General features: G+C 46.7%; 1 protein-coding gene, 1 long non-coding RNA gene and 1 pseudogene across 6 annotated transcripts in view; 2 read left to right on the top strand and 1 right to left on the bottom strand.

Annotated features, from left to right (window-relative positions):
- On the top strand, positions 1-2,542 carry LOC141974966 (SCAN domain-containing protein 3-like; annotated as a pseudogene).
- A 9,181-nt stretch (positions 2,543-11,723) lies between these two features.
- LOC141993751 (uncharacterized) overlaps positions 11,724-19,636 on the top strand; it is a 13,424-nt gene continuing 5,511 nt past the window's right edge. The window contains exons 1-2 of one of the 2 annotated variants that reach the window (XR_012640937.1): positions 11,724-11,818; positions 17,928-18,057. This is a non-coding gene — a long non-coding RNA (uncharacterized LOC141993751). Of the gene's footprint in view, positions 11,819-17,529; positions 18,058-19,636 lie in introns of those variants that run through there. The other variant, XR_012640936.1, reaches the window with a different exon arrangement.
- The window catches only part of BIVM (basic, immunoglobulin-like variable motif containing), a 25,088-nt gene continuing 22,050 nt past the window's right edge, over positions 16,599-19,636 (bottom strand). For all 4 annotated transcript variants that reach the window (XM_074963324.1, XM_074963332.1, XM_074963351.1 and 1 more), the window contains one exon: positions 16,599-18,048. In XM_074963324.1, the coding sequence (XP_074819425.1) occupies positions 17,761-18,048 (288 nt within the window). In that variant the 3' untranslated portion in view covers positions 16,599-17,760. The remainder of the gene's footprint in view (positions 18,049-19,636) is intronic.

Raw genomic sequence — 19,636 nt, 5'->3', positions numbered from 1 at the left:
ATGGCCGTGATTAAGAAAAGGAAGTAAGATGAAGACTACATTAAGTATGGTTTCACCGTCACGGAAAAAAACGGGATCGATCATCCTCAATGCATAGTATGCCACGCAGTTCTCAGCAATGATGCCTTGAGACCTAGTTGTCTCGAGTGACACTTGACAAAGAGCCACAGCGCTGTGAAAGACAAATCAAAAGAGTTTTTTGCTGCAAAAATTCAAAATTTAAAATTCATGAAGCTAGACACTACTGGAGCTTTTCATCAAGCGTCGGCCAAAGTGGTAGAAGCATCTTATGAACTGTTATTGCTCATGGCTAAAGCCAAGAAAGCGCACACAATAGGAGAAACTCTTGTGAAGCCTTGTGTCAGGGTTCCCTCCCCACTCTGAACTCTAGGGTACAGATGTGGGGACCCGCATGAAAGACCCTTAAGCTTATTTTTACCAGCTTAAGTTAAAAACTTTCCTAAGGCACAAATTTTGCCTTGTCCTTGAACAGTATGCTGCCACCACCAAATGATTTAGACAAAGAACAGGGAAAGGACCACTTGGAGTTCCTATTTCCCCAAAATATCTCCTCAAGCCCTTACACCCCCTTTCCTGGGGAGGCTTGAGAATAAACAAGATGAGCAGTAACCAGCCTTGGATTTTTAAGACCCAAAAAACCCAATCAGATTCTTAAAAAACAGAACTTTATTAGAAGAACAAAAAAAAGATAAGAGAACAACTCTGTAAGATCAAAATGGAAGATAATCTTACAGGCAGTCAGATTCAAAACATAGAGAATCCCTCTAGGCAAAACCTTAAGTTACAAAAAGACACAAAAACAGGAATATACATTCCATCCAGCACAGCTTATTTTACCAGCCATTAAACAAAAGGGAATCTAACGCATTTTTAGCTAGCTTACTTACTAACTAACAGTTGTAAGGCTGCATTCCTGATCTGTTCCCAGCAAAAGCATCACACAGACAGACAAACCCTTTGTTCCCCTCCTCCAGCTTTGAAAGTATCTTGTCCCCTCATTGGTCATTTTGGTCAGGTGCCAGCGAGGTTATCTTAGCTTCTTAACCCTTTACGGGTGAAAGAGTTTTGCCTCTGGCCAGGAGGGATTTTATAGCACTGTATACAGAAAGGTGGTTACCTTTCCCTTTATATTTACGACACCTTGCTTGTTGAAAGCAGCTGATATTGTGCTTGGTGCCAAAAGCAAGAAAAAAATATCAGAAATTTCACTTTCCGACAATTCCATGAAACGCTGCATCAAGGGCATGGCGAAAGATCTAAAACTTCAAGTTGTGGAGGCAGTGAAAGCTTCTCCTTTTTTTTCAATTCAGTGCGATGATACCACTGACATAGCACAATTCTCTCAGTTGCTCATCTACGTTTGATTCATTAACGATGGAACTGTGAAAGAAGAACTGCTTTTTTCAAAGGAATTGAGACCACATCAAAGGTTTCTGATGTTATGAAAATGGTTTCCGACTTTTTTGAAGAAAATGGACTTTCATGGGAAAATGGACTTTTCATGGGTGGTGTATGCACATACAGTGCTCCAGTGATGCTTGGCTCTCGCTCTGGATTTGTGACATTGGTGAAAGAAAAAAATCCAGCCGTAACCACGACTCACTGCATCATACACAGACAAGCGTTGGCTGCTAAAAGCCTTCCAGATGACCTATGTGACTTGTTGAATTTGGCCATCAAAGTTGTCAATTTTGTGAAGAACAGCGCTTTAAATAGGAGACTTTTTGCAGCTCTTTGCGTGGATTTGGGAGCGGATCATAAAATTCTTTTGTTTCACACGGATGTACGATGGCTTTCCAAAGGGAACATGCTTTTGAGATTATTCGAACTGAAAGACGAAGTGGAAATTTTCCTCAAGCAACAGAAAAAAGAAGAGTTATATTGTGTGTTTATGGACCAAATATTTCAACTTTCACTGTCATACCTCGTGGACATTTTTGAATCTTTGAACAATCTCAGCTTGAAGCTGCAAGGAAACAACACTGCAAACATTATAGCACACCACGATGCCATCAAAGCGTTTACAGAAAAAATCAAGATTTGGAAACGTTGAACGCAAGCTCAGACACCTAACTTTTTGTCTTTTCCAACAGTTTCATCACTTGCTGAAAATGAAGGTTTCCAAGAACTTTGTAAAGAGGATGCAAAGAACAAAATTTTGTTTCATCTGGACTGCCTTGCTGACGAATTCATCTGCTATTTTCCAAACAACTTTTCTGACAACCCCGTTCGTAAATTAGCACGTAATCCGTTCAATGTTGATGCTGATTCATTGCCAGGAGTATTGCAAGAACAAGCACTCAAAATGAAATATGATTCAAGTGCGAAAGATATTTTTGAAAACTTAAGCCCGGAGGAATTGTGGATAAAATATTTCCCAATTTACCCGAAAGTTGGAGAAGCAGCGCTACGTATTATTTTTCCGTTTTCGTCGATGTACCTCTGTGAAAAAAGCTTTTCAAGTTTAGTCATAATAAAAACGAAACAAAGGAATCGACTGGATGTTGAAAACTATAGTTGAAAACTATTTTCATGGTGCACTTTCATCTTTCAACAAGATTCTATTACCACGACAACCATTACACGACATGAACCCTTCCTTGAGTAATGGCACTCTGCAGTCCAGCTGCCCTAGATCCCAAAACTAGTTCCTCAGACCTCTCAAGCCCCCAGCTGCGTTGACATGTGTGATGCTTTCCAAGAGTATCCAGGGTTGTGAGGCACCTGGCTACCACCTGCTCATAGTGTGAGGAAGCCTTGTCTGCGCCAGCCATGGGTCAGCCTCCAGCTTCACAGGCAACACAAGCACTCCTCTCTAAACCTCGCAGGCCCTGCTGTTACTCTACAGCAGGGGCGGGCAAACTTTTTGACCTGAGGGCCGCATCAGGTTTCCAAAATTGTATGGAGGGCCGGTTAGGGGAGGCTGTGCCTCCCCAAAGAGCCAGGTGTGGCCCAGCCCCTGCCTCCTATCCACACACCCCCCCGCCCGCTTCTCTCTCCCTGACGGCTCTCCCGGGACTCCTGCCCCATCCAACAACCCCTGTCCCCTGACAGCCTCCCCGGGACTCCTACCCCATCCACCACCCCCTGCTCCCTGTCCCCTGACCACCCCCGGAAACCCCAGCCCTGACTGCCTCCTGCCGCCCCATCCAACCCCCCCATTTCATTCCTGACTTGCCCCCCAGGGACCCCTGCCCTATCCAACCACCCCTTCTCCCTGTCCCCTGACGGCCCGCGGAACCCCTGCTCTATCCAACCACCCTTCTCCCTGTCCCCTGATGGCCCCCCGAACCCCTGCCCCTGACTGCCCCCCGCAACCCCATCCAACCTCCCTTCTCCTTCCTGACTGCCCCCCCAGGACCCCTGCCCCATCCAACCCCCTGTTCCCTGCCCTCTGACCGCCCTGACCCCTATCCACACCCCCGCCCCCTGACCACCACCCCAACTCCCCTGCCGTCTATCCCACCCCCCGTTCCCTGCCCCCTTACAGTGCTGCCTGGAGCACCGGTGGCTGGCGGTACTACAGCCATGCCACCAAGAGCACCGGGTCAGGCCGCGGCTCTACAACTGCGCCGGCGGCGCGCTGAGGCTGTGGGGGAGGGGGAACAGTAGGGGAGGGGCCGGGGGCTAGCCTCCCAGGCCAGGAGCTATGGGGCTGGGCAGGAGGGTCCTGCGGGACAGATGTGGCCCGTGGGCCATAGTTTGCCCACCTCTGCTCTACAGGTTAAGTGATTGGCACACCCCAATGCTTGAGCCCTCTGAGCATCTCCCTGGAGTGTCCAGACTCTGGTCCCCAGGACACTCACAGAATTCATGGATTTGCTGCTTCCAAAGAAGAAACAGTACACCTCAGCTTACCAGTTCCACTCAGATCACCACTCTGATTAACTCACAGCATTTAGATATGTTTATAGTGAAATCAAATATGAGTTTATTTAACAGAACACAGAGATTCAAGTAACAGCAAGTAGACATATTGGAAACATGGTTACATATAAAATAAAATCATAACACGCATCCTAGTGGCTAGACTTAATTAATTAGATACTCTCATGTCTTGTAGTGTAATGCTTACCCCAAATCCTTACAACCCTTTACAGCCAGGTTGGCTGGAATCCTCTTTCATGATCAAGCATGCTGTCAACTTGCTTCCTCAGTGAAGAACCCCGTGTGTTTCCTTGCAAACCAACATATACCAGAACAATCCTTTGTCTTTATTCATAAACAGGACACCCTCCTGGTTTTGTTTCATCTTGTAGACTTCCTCGTAGATTTTAGAGCAAGCAACGGGGGGGGGGGGGGAAATGAAGTGAGGAGAGGGTAGGGCCTCAGGGAAGGGGCGGGGCAAAGGCAGTGCCTTGGGGGAAAAAAGGGGGCAGGGGGAGGCTGTTCTGTTCTCTGCCATTAGAAAGTTGGCAACCCTAGGGCTCGGGGACGCACTGGCTGTGGAAGGGCAGGCCCCGAGGTAGCAGGGAAGGAGGAAGAGGGACTGTACAGGGAGATTTTGGCAAACCAGTAAAGTGCCTGAAACCACTACTGCTTATTGCTAAAAGTAGCCATGTCAACAGGCCGTAAATTGGCCATGCAGCAGGCTTAGCTTAACCAAGGCAGGAGGGGAGGGGGTTTTGGGTGCCACAGAAAGGGCAGTTTGACCCCGCGTCCTTCCTGATAAGAATTGTGTTGAAATTGCTGATACATGCATTGTAGAAGAACAGGAAGCTTGTCCATGTGCCCTCAGGAATGTGTCTGACCATACCTGGTTAATTGGTGACCAGAAGGAAACCTCTTGCTTCACCTTTAAAACTGCTTGCTTCACAAGTTTTCTTTAAGTGACATGTCGTTGTATTACTAATGTATAAATTAGGGGGAAAAGTCTGAGTTAGGGGGACTCTTGGGGAGGGTTTCTTCAGAGACTCTCCCTCTGGACGCATCTTGTGGTCTCCACCGGCAGACGGAAGATTTGGCCACCGGAAGGCTGCTGCTGTGCCACTTGAGAGCCACACTCAGCTTCGGTAATTATCAAGGTTTGGGGGTGTTTTACTAACCTGTTGTGGACGTAAGTGCTTGAGACTAAGTTTAGCTTTAAGTGAAAGCACTCTTGTGTTGCCCTGTTTGTGCCAGCCATCTATCGGTTGGATGGCCGTGTCTCCCTTGATTTATTTCCCGACACCACCTCGCACAGAGTAAAAGTTGCCAAGAGCTTTGGGTTGAAAGAACCCCAGGTAACAGTGTTTAACAGGGCCTGAAAGACAGGGTGGGTCAATGATCATACAGGAACAGTGGCCTTGAAAAGGCAGCGTCAGCCTTAGCTGACCCGCTCGCTTTGCATTATTATTATTTTGGCTGGTCTGTCCCTCCTCCCATTCACTCATATAAACTCAGACTGCCAGGTGGTTCAGAGCGGCTGGGCTGAGGAGTCAGGCCCTGAGCTGACCAGGATTGGGAAGTAGGGAACAGGTGGTGGAGCTTCGGGGCTGCTGGAGTTGGGAAGGGGGCTGGTTGTAGTTGATTTATTCTCCAACCCCTGCTTAGGAAATGTGGATTCAGAATCACCTCTGCAACAGCCTTTAAGCATCCAAACTTCACCTAAGACATGCATGTTGCCCTGCTGGCATGCCGTGTCCACTTCTCTGAATCCCTTGGTTGGACATTCATGGCTTTGGAGCAATAATTCAGGCTGGTCAGAGAGAGGTTGACTGGGCTTTTCAAGGACTTTTCAATTGTTGGCATACAAAAGACCAGGCTATTACCCAGCTAATTTGAGATTTCATCACCAGTTGGCATTCCACTTACTACATGATTTTATCCTTGCTGGAAAATAAGTGGGCTCTTCTTTTGTTCTGACGATCTTAATGTCATTCTGACTCAGTACAAGTGGAATTTATTGAAGACTTGATTCAAGTACTCAAGGTAACCCAAGGGATAAGCTCTGACCTAACTCATATCTCAGTAAGCATTGACAGTTCCCTAGAAGTTTTAGATCCAGGCACTGTTGCTTCGGAGAACCCTGGAAGATATGGACCATTCTCCATACCTTGGCAGCCACCTCTCTCAGAAAGCCAGCATTGACACAGAAATTGAATACAGGATCCGCTGTGCCAGAACTTCCTTTGGAAGACTACACAAACAAGTCTTCAATTATAGGGATCTGCAAACAGGCACCAAGACCTTGGTTTACAAGGCTATTGTCATCCCCACCCTTCTGTATGGGTGTGAGACCTGGGTAACCGACAGACAACATCTCAGCACTGCCTCAGGAGGATTCCCAGGATCAGCTGGGAAGACTGACGCACTAACTTCAGCATTCTCTCTGCAGCCAACTTCAGCAGTATAGAAGCGCAGGTGATGAAACACCAAGTCCCCTGGGCTGGCCACCCTGTACGTATACCTGACACTTGCCTCCAGAAGTGTTACCGGAAGATTTAATTCAATTATACTATACCAATGATGTTGCCTAAGACACTGCTTTTAAGTTAAAACCTTTATTCTGTAATTAGCTAAACTGGTAACCAACGTTGAGGCCCACTCAAAAGGAATTGCCAGGGAAACTAGCCTTGCTGGCCCTTGAAAGGACACGGATACAGCCCTCTGATCAAGAATAGACAAGTAAGCAGTAAATCTTTGAAAACAAAAATAATATTTATTTAGAAATGAGTGGTTACAGTAATATTATAGAGATAGATATAATAGGGGTTACAGTTGAAAAGAGAATGAAGCGACGCGGCAAATAAAGATGCAAAACTATAATTCCAATTTCAGTTGATAACTGTATATAACAATATGTCAATTAAACATTCACTACTAACTACTTAAGGCTAGACATCCAGTAAGCACTGGCCAGGCAGTTACTAGATAGGTAGGGGAAGATCTCACTCAGACCACAGATACCCAGCTTTATTTACAAGCAAAATCCGTACGGTCTAGGATAATAAAATAGAAGAAGGTTGAACTTACAAGGGTTTTCTTCTAGAATCCCTCTAAACCATCTCAAATAAAAGGGTCCTTCTGCTCTGTCACAGTTTGTGAGCGATGACTGTTTGCTGATGGTAGTCTCCAGTAGCTGCTGTGCCGAAAAGCTGCCTACTCCTGAGGTAAAGTGGCTCCTCAGGTAGGAGAGACGGAAGCCCTCTTGGTAGCTGCTGGGGTAGCTGCTGTGGTGGCCCCCTGCTGGCTTGGTAGCAGAAAAAAATGGTTATTCACCTTTTGTATCCTTTGTTCTTTGAGATGTGTTGCTCATATTTATTCCAGCTAGGTGTGTGCGCGTGCCGCATGCACAGCTGTCAGAAACTTTTCCCTAGTAACTACCCATCAGGCCGCCCTGGAGCAGCACCAGTATGGCACTTTATATACCACCCTGCTGGCCCAACCCCCCTTCAGTTCCTTCTTGCCAGCTACTCTAACAGAGGGAAAGATGGTGGGGGGCGGGGGGATAGAATAGATATGACCAACACATCTTGAAGAACAACAGTTACAAAAGGCAAGTAACCATTGTGACAAAGTTCCTTCTCTACCTTGGTGGGTCTTGCGCTTATTGGCGGATTTGCTCGCCTTGGAGCTTCACAGCAGCCCTCAGTTTGGCCATTTTCATGAACCCACATTCCAGGACAACTCCTCCTGTGTCTGACCAGGAGTTGGGAGGTTTGGAGGGAACCCGGGCCCACCCTCTACTCCGGGTTCCAGCCCAGGGCCCTGTAGTGTACAGCTGTTTAGAGTGCCTCCCGGAACAGCTGTGCGACAGCTACAACTCCCTGGGCTACTTCCCCATGGCCTCCTCCCAACACCTTCTTTATCCTCACCATAGGACTTTCCTCCTGGTGTCTGATAATGCTTGTACTCCTCAGTCCTCCAACAGTATGCGTTCTCACTCTCAGCTCCTAGTGCCTCTTGCTCCCAGCTCCTCACACGCACACCACAAACTGAAGGGAGTTCCTTTTTAAAACCCAGGTGCCCTGATTAGCCTGCCTTAATTGATTCTAGCAGCTTCTTGATTGGCTGCAGGTGTTCTAATCAGCCTGTCTGTCTTAATTGTCTCCAGAAGGTTCCTGATTGTTCTGGAACCTTCCCTATTACCTTACCCAGGAAAAAGGGACCTACTTAGCCTGGGGCTAATATATATGTGCCTTCTATTACTCTCCTATAGCCATCTGGCCTGACCCTGTCACACCATTTTTTCTTCTTCGAGTGCTTGCTCATATCAATTCCAGTTAGGTGACTCCCAAGCCTTACCTAGGAGATGGGGTTGGAGTCAAGGTATTGCTGACCGAAGTACCGCTCTGCTGAAGGCCGCATCGTTCCTAGATTGGTGGACAATGGCATAGTGCAATGTGAAAGTATGCATAGAAAACCACGTCGCAGCCCTGCAGATTTCCTGGAGAGGTACTTGGGCTAGAAAGGCTGTGCCCTCGTGGAGTGAGCTGTGATGGTAGGCAGAGGAACCTTCGCCAAGTAATAACAGGTGTGGATACAAGCTGTGATCCAGGAGGAGATCCTCTGGGAAGAGACGAGCAATCCCTTCATCTGCTCTGCTATAGCAACGAACAACTGAGTTGTCTTTCGGAACAGCTTTGTGTGCTCAATATACAAAGCAAGCACTCTCCTAACATACAGCGAGTGCAGCTTTTGTTCTTGAGGGCTGTTGTGTGACTTTGGATAAAAGACTGGCAGGAAGATGTCCTGGCTAATATGGAAACGGGACACCACCTTGGGAAGGAAAGCTGGATGAGGTCTAAGTTGTACCTTGTCTTTATGAAAAATCGTGTATGGGGGCTCAGAGGTGAGGGACCGCAGCTCAGACACGCGTCATGCCGAGGTGATAGCCACCAGAAAATCTACTTTCCAAGAGAGGTAAAGGAGTGAACAAGAAGCTAAAGGCTCAAAAGGAGGGCCCATGAGGCGGGAGAGGACAAGGTTAAGGTCCCAGGCCGGGATGGGGTGCTTTATCAGGGGATGTATCTTCTCCAGGTCTTTCAGGAAACACGATGGGGTTAGCAAACACCAAACACCCAGAATCACCTGGGTGAAAAGCGGAGATGGCCGCGAGGTGGACCTTAAGAGAACCAAACACCAGACGCTGGTCCTTTAGGTACATAAGATATTCCAGGATACAAGGAATGAGAGCCTGGGATGGGAGCACCTGCCTTTGGGTGCACCAGCTGGAGAATCTCTTCCATTTCGCCCTGTATGTGGCCCTAGTAGACGATTTGCAGCTTTCCAGAAGGACCTGCCTCACCAGATCCGAGCAGGCAAGCTCTGCCTGATTCAGCCACAGATTCTCCAGGCGGCGAGGTGGAGAGACTGAAGGTCTGGGTGAAAGAGGCGACCATGGTTCTGTATAATGAGGTTGGGGATGAGAGGTAGTCGTATCGGTGACTGGGCCGATAAGTCCATGGGGGTGGGGTACCAGTGCTGGCGAGACTAGGCTGGGGCCACCAAAATGATGTCCGCCTTGTCCCTGCAGACTTTAAGGATCAGCAGAAATGGCGGGAAGGCGTATAGCAGCTGCCCAGACCATGGGATCATGAACGCATCTGCAACCGAGCCTGGGCTGTGGCTCCTAAAGGAGCAAAAGGTTGGGCACTTCCTGTTGACCCACATGGCGAACCGGTTGATTTGGGGAAACCCCCAACTGCGGAAGATGGAGTGGATGATGTCTGGGCGAATCGACCACTTGTGTGTGAGGAAACGTCTGCTCAGACTGTCCACCAGCATGTTCTGAATGCCTGGCAGATATGAAGCCTGGAGGAGAATGGAGTGGGCTAGGCAGAATTCCCACAATAGGAGGGCTTCCTGACAGAGAGGAGATGAGCGCGCTCTGCCTTGCTTGTTTACATAAAACATAGCCATGGTGTTGTTGGAGACCCCAGGGCATGGCCACTAGTTAAGCTGAGGGGATGGAAGGCCATAAGGGTCGAGGAAGTCTCCCTACTGAAGGCCTAAGGGCTTCTTCTTCACCCCCCTTAATAGAATTCGGGCCTGGCTGGTTTGAGTAAGCTCTTTTGCTCTTAAAACAATGTTGCAGCCGCAGATAATGCCTTATAGTGTAAGGTTTGCTGACGCCAAGTTAAAGATAATAGGAGAGATAGTTACAAGGCCAGACAGAATGTGCTGGTTGTTTAAGTTGCTAGGAATGCTTGTTAGAGGTTGCAGGAAATAAATATTGTTGTAACCCATATAAGGAAGGCAGAGTATTTGTGCAAAGTTTTAATTGGCTGATGTGTAGTACAGTAGCATTAAGGAATATAAAAGTGTGTGTAATGACCTGCTCTGGTGTGCAGGATTTGAGATTCTATTCTCCCTGTACCTTGTTTACAGCTGCAAATAAACTTTTCTGCTTCTCCACCCCGTTATGATTATTGAGTGAAGCACACCGGGTAACGAACCCCTGCTGTTGTTTTGCCTCTGGGCACTGGATGCCGGCAACAGTGTTGTCCATCAACACTGCTATGCAATGGCCCTGCAAGCGCATCAGAAAAGCTTGGCAGGCGAGGCAGATCGCCCTGAGTTCTTTGATGTTGATATGTAGAGCCAGTTCCTCTACTTGCCATAAGCCCTGTGTTTTTAGGCTTCCGAGGTGCACTCCCCAGCCCAACGCAGACACGTCTGTGCCTAAAGTCAAGGTGGGTTGGGGTGGGTGAAAAGGAACCCCGATGCCTACTGCATGGGGATTCAGCCACCACTGTAGTGTGTCGAGGGATGGTCAGCACTGTGTCCAGACTGTCGTGGCCCGCTTGCAAGGATCCGAGTCACAGCCTGGCATGCTGAACCATGTGTGTGCAGGACGCCATATGGCCTACTAGCCTGAGACACTGCCTCGTTGTGGTGGAAGACAAGCTGCAAAGGTTGCTGATTATCTGGCGAGAGGGTCAGGTGATGTCTCTCTGGCAGGAATTCTCTCACTTAAGTCGCATTCAGAACGGCTCCAATGAACTCTATCCTTTGAGTTGGGGTGAGCACTGATTTGCTGATGTTGAGTATGAGACCTAATTAGTCGAATGTGTCTCTCACTATATTGACCTGCGATTCCACTTGCTGACGGGAGCAGGCCCGGAGGAGCCAGTCGTCCAGGTAAGAGTAGACATGTACGTGGTGGCGGCAGAGAAAAGCTGCTACAACTGCCATACACTTGGTGAAGACGTGAGGTGCTGTGCAAAGCCTGAATGGGAGGGCTGTGAACTGGTAATGCACCTTGTTCACTACGAAGTGGAGGAAGAGTCTGAGAGCCAGGGTGAAAGATATGTGAAAATAAGCATCCTTCATATCGAGGGCAGTGCACCAGTCTCCCGGGTCCAGGGAAGGGAAGGTTGTGCTTAGGGAGACCATGCGGAACTTCAAGCTGCCTATGAACTTGTTGAGCTCCCGCAGGTCCAGAATGGACCTGAGGCCCCTCCTTCGCTTTGGGGACGAAGGCTCTGGATCAGAAATTGACAGGAGGTTACTAATCCTTTGCAGGTCCCCTCCTCACCCATCTGTCAGAGTTTGCCTAGGAAGAATGCCACCCACCCTTCTGTTTGAATGTAAATTTTTCTTTAATTACTACGGGAGGATGTAAAGGGAGGAAGGGAAGGGAGGGGAATAACAATAGAGCCTTAACCTAACATACACACACAGGCAAGCACACAAGGTGGTAATTGAAAAGCTTCTACCTCAACTTCTCCACAGGCAACACTGCTGGACGATTGATTCCTAGCTGAGCTGGATCAGATGCCCCCTCCGACAAGGACTGCTGATGATGGAGTTCAGATGAGTGTCCCTAACACTAGTTTCCCACCCTAACCTCTTTGTGCCATCGTGGCTGCAAGTAAGAACCTAGTTCTAAGTGTCTGCGAGTGTGCTCCCCAACAAAACAAACCCCGACAACAATGCAGTCACTAATAGCAGAAGCTATCATGGGCTGACAGCTAGTCCCTGCTGTTATGGAAAGAGAGATCTTGACTGCAGCTGTACTTAAAGTCACAGTGCAGCAGGCAGCAACCTTCTCACTCTCCTGAGAAAAAGCCCCATCCCTACCTGACCAGCTTCCCTATATACCCTTCTGGTTTCTAGGCAACTCCCACCTGATAGGTTCCTGCTCTTTCTTTGCTTCCCACCCTTTGCCTTTTGCAGTGAACTGAAACTTCACAAAACCTGTTCATGGACAATCTCAGGACGCATAAACATATGACAACCATTTCATAATAAAAACCTATACATATTCCTTATTAATTTCATACGTACACCCTACATGGATGTGTCTCAAGCATGCACAATTTAACCAAGGAGCCTCTTTCTTTACACCCCCAGGCACATCTTCAAAAGGCCTGCTCCTGGCTGGAAGACGGCTTCATCTGGCCAGAGCCCTGGCCTGAGGAAGGGTGGGGCCTCTTCCTGACGTTTCTGTTCCTCCTCCGGGAACCATCCTGCCTGTTCTGCCGATGGTAGAACCGTGGTGGGGGCTGCGGCCTAAAATGCCTCCGCTGTGTCGCTGGGGTATGGAGTCCGTGAATTAAAGGGTGGCCCTTGAGTCGTTTAGGCTATGGAGCCTTGAGTATTTTTTCTGAACAGAGGGCTGAGCCCTCAAAGGAGAGGTCCTGTATGATTTTCTGGACCTCATAGGGGAGGCCAGAAACCTGTAGCCATGAGCTCCTCCTCATGGCAACGCCCATTGCCATGATGCGGGTGGCTGCGTCTGCAATGTCCAGGGCTGCTTGCAGGGATGCTTGGGCGATGAGCTTGCCCTCCTTAACGAGCATGGAAAACTCTGCACCGGAGTCCTGTGGCAGCAGGTCCATGAATTCGGCCATTGCTCCACAGGAGTTGTAGTTATATCTACTGAGGATGGCTTCTTGGTTAGATATACGGAGCTGCAACCTCCCTCCCCCTGCCATCAAGTAAACCTTCCTGTCAAATAGGTCTAACTTTTCTGCCTCTTGGTTTTTTGGGGAGGGGCCCTGGTAGCCTTGGCGCTCCCGCTGGTTGGCTGCCAGGGAGTCTGGCAGAGGGTGGGTGTACAGGTGCTCATAGCCCTTTGAGGGGACAAAGTACCTGCACTCATTCCTCTTTGCACTTGGAGACAAAGAGCGCAGGGGTCTGCCACAAGGTCTTGTTTTAATTAGTGACAGAGCAATGTGGGAGGGGCCCAAGGGGGCGAGAATGTCGACCATGGCATCAGTGTCCTCCACCACCGCCTCCGCCTGGATCCCCAGGTTCTGTGCCACCCTCCTGAGCAGCTGCTGCAGCACTCTGCTGTCCTCCAGGGCCAGGGCTGTCGACGTGCTCACCACAACCTCATCAGGCAAGGACGAGGATGAAGCCCTGGCTGGCAGTGGGTCTTGTTCCCTTCCATTGGCGCCAACTGTGGTCGAAGGGCGGGGGGGGGGGGGGCGTAGGATTGGCTTACAGGGAAGTACATTCACCAATGGGGGTGGCTTTGCATCAAGGACAAACACACACAACTGTCACACCGTAGCCTGGTCAGTCATGAAACTGGTTTTCAAAGCCTCTCTGATGTGCAGCGCACCTCGGAGTGCTCTTCTAATTGCCCTGGTGTCTGGCTTTCAAAACTGACCACCAGGTGATTTGCCTCAACCTCCCACCCCGCCATAAACATCTCCCCCTTACTCTCACAGATATTATGAAGCACACAGCAAGCAGTAATAACAATAGGAATATGGCTTTCGCTAAGGTCTAACCTACTTAGCAAACTACACCAGTGCCCTTTTAAACTCCAAAGGCACATTATACCACCATTATGCACTTGCTCAGCCTATAGTTGAACTGCTCCTTACTGCTGTCCAGGCTGCCTGTGTATGGCTTCATGAGCCATGGCATTAAGGCGTAGGCTGGGTCCCCAAGGATAACTATTGGCATTTCAACATCCCCAACAGTAATTTTCTGGTCTGGGAAGAAAGTTCCTTCTTGCAGCTTTCCGAACAGCCCAGAGTTCCAAAAGATGCGAGCGTCATGCCCCTTTCCTGACCATCCCATGTTGATGTTGGTGAAATGTTCCTTGTGATCCACCAGTGCTTGCAACACCATTGAGAAGTACCCCTTGCGGTTTATGTACTCTTTGGCAAGGTGGTCCAGTGCCAAGATAGGGATATGCGTTCCATCTATCGCCCCACCACAGTTAGGGAACCCCATTGCAGCAAAGCCATCCACTAGGACCTGCATATTTTCCAGAGTTACTACCCTTCTTAGCAGAAGGGTATTGATCGTCCTGGCTACTTGGATCACAGCAGCCCCCATGGTAGATTTGCCTGCTCCGAATTGATTCCTGACTGATCGGTAGCAGTAGGCGTTGCAAGCTTCCACGGGGCTATCGCCACTTGCTTCTCAACTGTCAGGGCCGGTCTCATTTTGGTATTCCTGTGCTTCAGGGTGGGGGAAATCAACTCACAAAATTCCATGAAAGTGGCCTTACGCATGCGAAAGTTTTGCAGCCACTGGAAATCATCCGTACCTGCAACACTATGCGGTCCCACTAGTCTGTGCTTGTTTACCGGGCCCAGAATCGGCATTCTACTGTATCAACGTGCCCCAATGCCGCCATGATATCACAATTGCCACATCCCGTGCTTTCAGGAACGTCTGTGTCCATGTCCTCACAATCTTCTTCATGCTAGCAGCTCCTAGCTAGGCTCTGCACATACTGCAGGATAATGCACGAGGTGTTTACAATGCTCACAAAAGCAGTGTGCAGCTGAGCGGGCTCCATGCTTGCCATGCTATGGCGTCTGCATGGATAACCCAGGAAAAAGGCGCAAAATGATTGCTTGCCGTTGCTTTCAAGGAAGGAGGGAGGGGAGACTGCACAGATTCTACCCAAAACCACCTGCAACAATGTTTTTGCTCCATCAGGCATTGGAAGCTTAGCCCAGAATTCCAGTGGGCAGCGGGGACTGTGGGATAGCTACCCACAGTGCACCACTCCATGAGTCGATGCTAGCCCTGGTATTGAGGACTCACTCCGCCGACCTAATGCACTTAGTGGGGACATGCAGAATCGACTGTATAAAATCACATACTAAAGATTGACTTCTATAAAACTGACCTAATTTCGTAGTGTAGTTTTGGTTACTGTGGAGGTATTAATTGGAGCTACGGGAGGTGGCCTTTGATATTCTTCTGGCTCTTCCCTCGGTGGACTGTAAAATTCTGGAATGGACTCCAATGACAGCTCCAGTAGTAGTAAAGTATCCCGAAGTAATTGCCTCTGTTATGGGAGGAGCATGATGGTTCACTGTTTTAGATTTAGCCAATGCATTCTTTGCAATTCCTTTGCATCTGGACTCCTGGTACAAGTTTGCCTTTACATTCCAAGGAAGACAGTTTTGTTTTTGTCAATCTCCAAAAGGTTTCCATAACAGCGCTGCTATCTGCCATATGCACATGAACAAATATGGGATAACATGCCTCATAAGGATAACATCATATTATATGTACATATACCCTTTATAAGCACAAAAACTAAGTAAGAGAATTTAGAAATATTATACCACGTATTGCAGAAAATAAAGGAAACAGGGTTTAAGGTTAGTCCAGGAAAAGCTCAAATATGCCAACAGCAGGTAAACTATCTAGTAGTAACGTTAGGACAAGAGGGACGATCACCAGATAAACAAAGGGTAGAATTATTCCAAAAATTACCAGCCCCCAGAGGTTTATCTACTTTAAGATAGTTTTGGGGTATGACAAATTTCTCAAGAGGATTATGCAGAGAAAGCTAGCCCAGGGTATAAGTTATTTAAAAAGGGTAATAACTGGGAATGGGGATTAGAACAGCAGAAAGCTTGTATGCATTTTAAGAAAGCATTAGCACAAGCCCCAGGTTTAGTATACCCAAAAGTAGGACAAACTTTCAGGCTCCAATTGGCTACTGCCAGTACTGGAATGACTACTGTATTAAGTCAAGACGATGGAACAGGTCTTCAACCAGTGGCATATGCCTCTAAGGTTCTGAATTGAGTGGAACAAGAATTTACTCCTTGTGAGAAAGAGGTATTAGCCTTGGTTTGGGTTTTGCAACATTGAGTGTATTTAGGACTATCCCTAGTGCTTCTTAAGACATCGCATTCACCTGTGAAATATATATTAACACGAAAAACTAATGATGGACATGTTTCTAGTCCTAGATTAGCAAAATGGACATTAGCCCTGCTAAATAAAAATGTAACAATTGAAAAGGTCCCAAGTTTATCAACATTTCCTTAGTCTTATAATTGAAGGAGAAAAGCATCAATGTCCCCTACCAGAAATGGGCCAGTACTGGAATACCTTAAGTCCAAATAGTGAAGTAACACCATTATCAACTGTCCTGCTTATCCTACACCTGCCTTTACTTCCCCTGCAAATTAGTCTCTCTTATAGAAAGGAAAAGCTGCCCTTTTAAATTCATATGCTTAATATATCCCAGACATATTATGGACTTAGTCATAAAGGCATCATTCAGGAAACTTCAGTGGGGCTACTCCACTGAGTGAGAGAAGCAGGAATAGTCCCTCAGTTAGAGGATAAACTCTTCAAGGCTAAGAATAAGGACATTCCCAAAACAAACAAATGACAAAGTAGAAAACAAATTTTATTGGATGAAGAAAATTGTCTAAAAGTTTCCCATTTTTTGGTTAACAAAAGCAGCAAACCACAAAAAACCCTGCATTCCATGACAAGTGTTCATGTCAACAAAATTAATCCTTGAGCTCATCATTTGTATGTAGAATGTTATAACTGCTAAAATGTTTTGGGGCAAAGAAAGTTATATTAGTCCAAATATAGGTGCTTTACATGGAAACCTGAAAAATATAAATTGTTTGCTGACAGATATACTGTTAGGGCTGCTAGCATTTTTTGGTACTTTATAGTGTCACCCCTCATAGAAAAATTAACAACTAAAAACACTAAGAAATTTGGAGACACAATGAAGGAAAAGAACAGCCAACAGGCCAAAGTGTGTTCAGCTTGGTTATCAGCAAATTCAACTTCATTTTTATTTAAGAAGCCTGTGGAAAATGAAGCAAATTCAGTGCTCACAAAGGTGCTGTAGTAAAAATCCACTACTTTATCTACAGAACAGGCAGAAGAGGGGTAACAGCACAAGCCCACCCTACTGTTGTGCCTGAAGCCTGACCCAGAGTAATGTCATTTTCCCCGTACAATCAATCTCAGGCTTTTCAGATACAATAGCACTAATTTGTACCAGTTGGCAAAATATAATTATTTTAAGGGACATGGACACTAGTCCACTGGGAATTAGACTGAGACCACCCACTCAGTTATGTTTGACAAGTTTTTTGTATTACAATATTTCTAATTGACAGTGGGAGCCTTATTGCATTTAAAATAAAATAAAATGTTAGAAAGGAAGGAAATGTCTACATTTTTATCCTTATATAGTATGCAGGATAATCATTTGGAAAGTAATAAGATATAAAGTTTCATGCTTTGAATACTTTTCAATGCTGTTTGTTTACATAAATGGCTTTAACCACAATTTGTTTTTGTTTTTTCCACGGTCCCAAATGCAGTTCAATTATTTGAAGTGACAGTTTGCTTATTATATTTACTCTGATTACAAAGTACAATAATCTGTGCTTATTTGTTAGTTTTCACATCTGATCTCACCCATCGCAACCATACACAGAAGTATGTATTTAAATAACTATGAGATTGCCTTTTATACCATTTCTAGTCATACCTACTCTAGGCTTAATAAACTCCTACCATGTCTTAGCAAAACTTTAGTACATTAGCTGTGCTGTACTTAAGTTAATTTCTATCATTCCCATCATAATCAGTATAACTCTGATATCCACTGTTCCTCCTCTCATGAAGATTACACATTTTCTTCCACATGGACTCTTGATGAAAACCAGCACTGAAAGATCTACCCAGATGTCCATGCTGTTTCTTGGTGATATTGTCTTCGCTTTCAGATTTCGCAATTCCTTGTGCTTGCATATCTCGTCTAATGTTTCCAAATGGGAAGTTCCAAGGACCAAACCTTTGCCAGTTAAGTCTCTGAAAAGAAATGATACAGTGCAGATTTCCTCCTACCTGACAAAGGTAAGAAGTGTTTTGTTAAAAAGTGTGCAGAAAAAACTACTTAATTATCTACTTAACTAGTATTATTTATGAATATCTTTTGAATATTTATGTGACAAACTGCTTTAGTTTAGTTTCTTCAACTCCTTTACTAGCTCCCTTCCTAATCTTCTACACAGTATTTAAGTTTCCCTATCTAGCATTCACAAGCCAGCATAACCCAGATTTTGCCTAACTTTGTTAGCCTTTACACTCTCCACTTAAAATGCACAACTATCACAGTGTTTCTGTCCTCTTTCTACTCATCTTCAGATTTTCTTCCATGCACCCTTCCTTGCACCTAGAAGACAGGGTTACTCACCTTGTGCAGTTACTGAGGTTCTTTGAGATGTGTCCCCATGGGTGCTCCACTTCAGGTGTTGGTGCATCCCGACGCCACTGATCTGAGATTTTTGGTAGCAGTGGTCGGACAGAACGCGCGTGCACAATAGCTGTCTTGCGGCACCATTGGAGTCTTGTTTAGTGCACGCACGGCCTGACCCCCTCAGTTCCTTCTCTACCATAGAGTCCTTGTATCAAACTCCAAAGTAGAGAGGAGGCGACTGGGTAGAGGAGCACCCACAGGGACACACATCTCTAAGAACCTCAATTACTGCACAAGGTGAGTAACCCTCTCTTCTTCTTCGAGTGCTGTCCCTGTGGGTGCTCCACTTCTGGTGACTGTAGAGTAGTGTCCACTACGGTTGGGGGGGACTTTGAAGTTGCATACATAGTAGAGGAGAGGACCGTTAGGCCTAATATGGCATTGGCTCGGGAGGCTGTATAACTGCATAGTAGTTAGTGAACGTTTGTTCTGAGGCCCATGTAGCAGATCTCTGAAATGGATACACTATTTAGAAATGCAATAGATGCTGCCATAAATCATGTAGAATGGGATCTGACACCCATTGGAGGTTCTGTCTTATACGTTTTATAACATAAGTGAATGCAGCTCGAGATCCACTTAAATAGTCTATGTTTCGATATAGCAGAGCCCTTGGATCATTCCATCATCAAGACGACCAGCGTTGGGGATTTGTGGAAAGACTTTGTTTTGTCCAAATAAAAGGCTATAGCACGTTGAACATCGAGGGTATGAGACACGGCCTCCTGTGTGTTTCTGTGTGGTTTAGGACAGAATGTAGGGAGGTCAATATGTTGATTAATATGGAAGGTTGAAGCTATTTTAGGGAGGAATTTTGGGTGGGGCCGCAACGTGATCCTGTCTTTAAAAAAGATTGTGTATGGCGGGTTGGCCATTAGTGCACTTTTCTGACTGACCCTTCTAGTGGATGTGATGTGTGCAATAGGGAGCAGGTAGCCAGTGGTTCAAAGGGGGGGGGGGTCTCATAAGGCCTTTGAGAACTAGATTTAAGTCCCATGTAGGCATGGGTGGCTGTACTTCAGGGTAGAGATTCTGAAGGTCACTAAGAAAACGTTTTATGGTCGCATGTGCAAATACCGAAAATCCATCGATCTTACAATGGAAAGTTTTGACTGCTGTGAGATGTACTTTAATAGAGCTCGTGGACAGTCTGGAATTCTTTAGCTCCAAGAGATA

Source organism: Natator depressus, chromosome 1 (assembly GCF_965152275.1).
Source record: "Natator depressus isolate rNatDep1 chromosome 1, rNatDep2.hap1, whole genome shotgun sequence".
NCBI classification, from domain to species: Eukaryota; Metazoa; Chordata; order Testudines; family Cheloniidae; genus Natator; species Natator depressus.
Note: the sequence above shows the minus strand (reverse complement) of the source record. Positions and strands in the feature narration are given on the sequence as shown.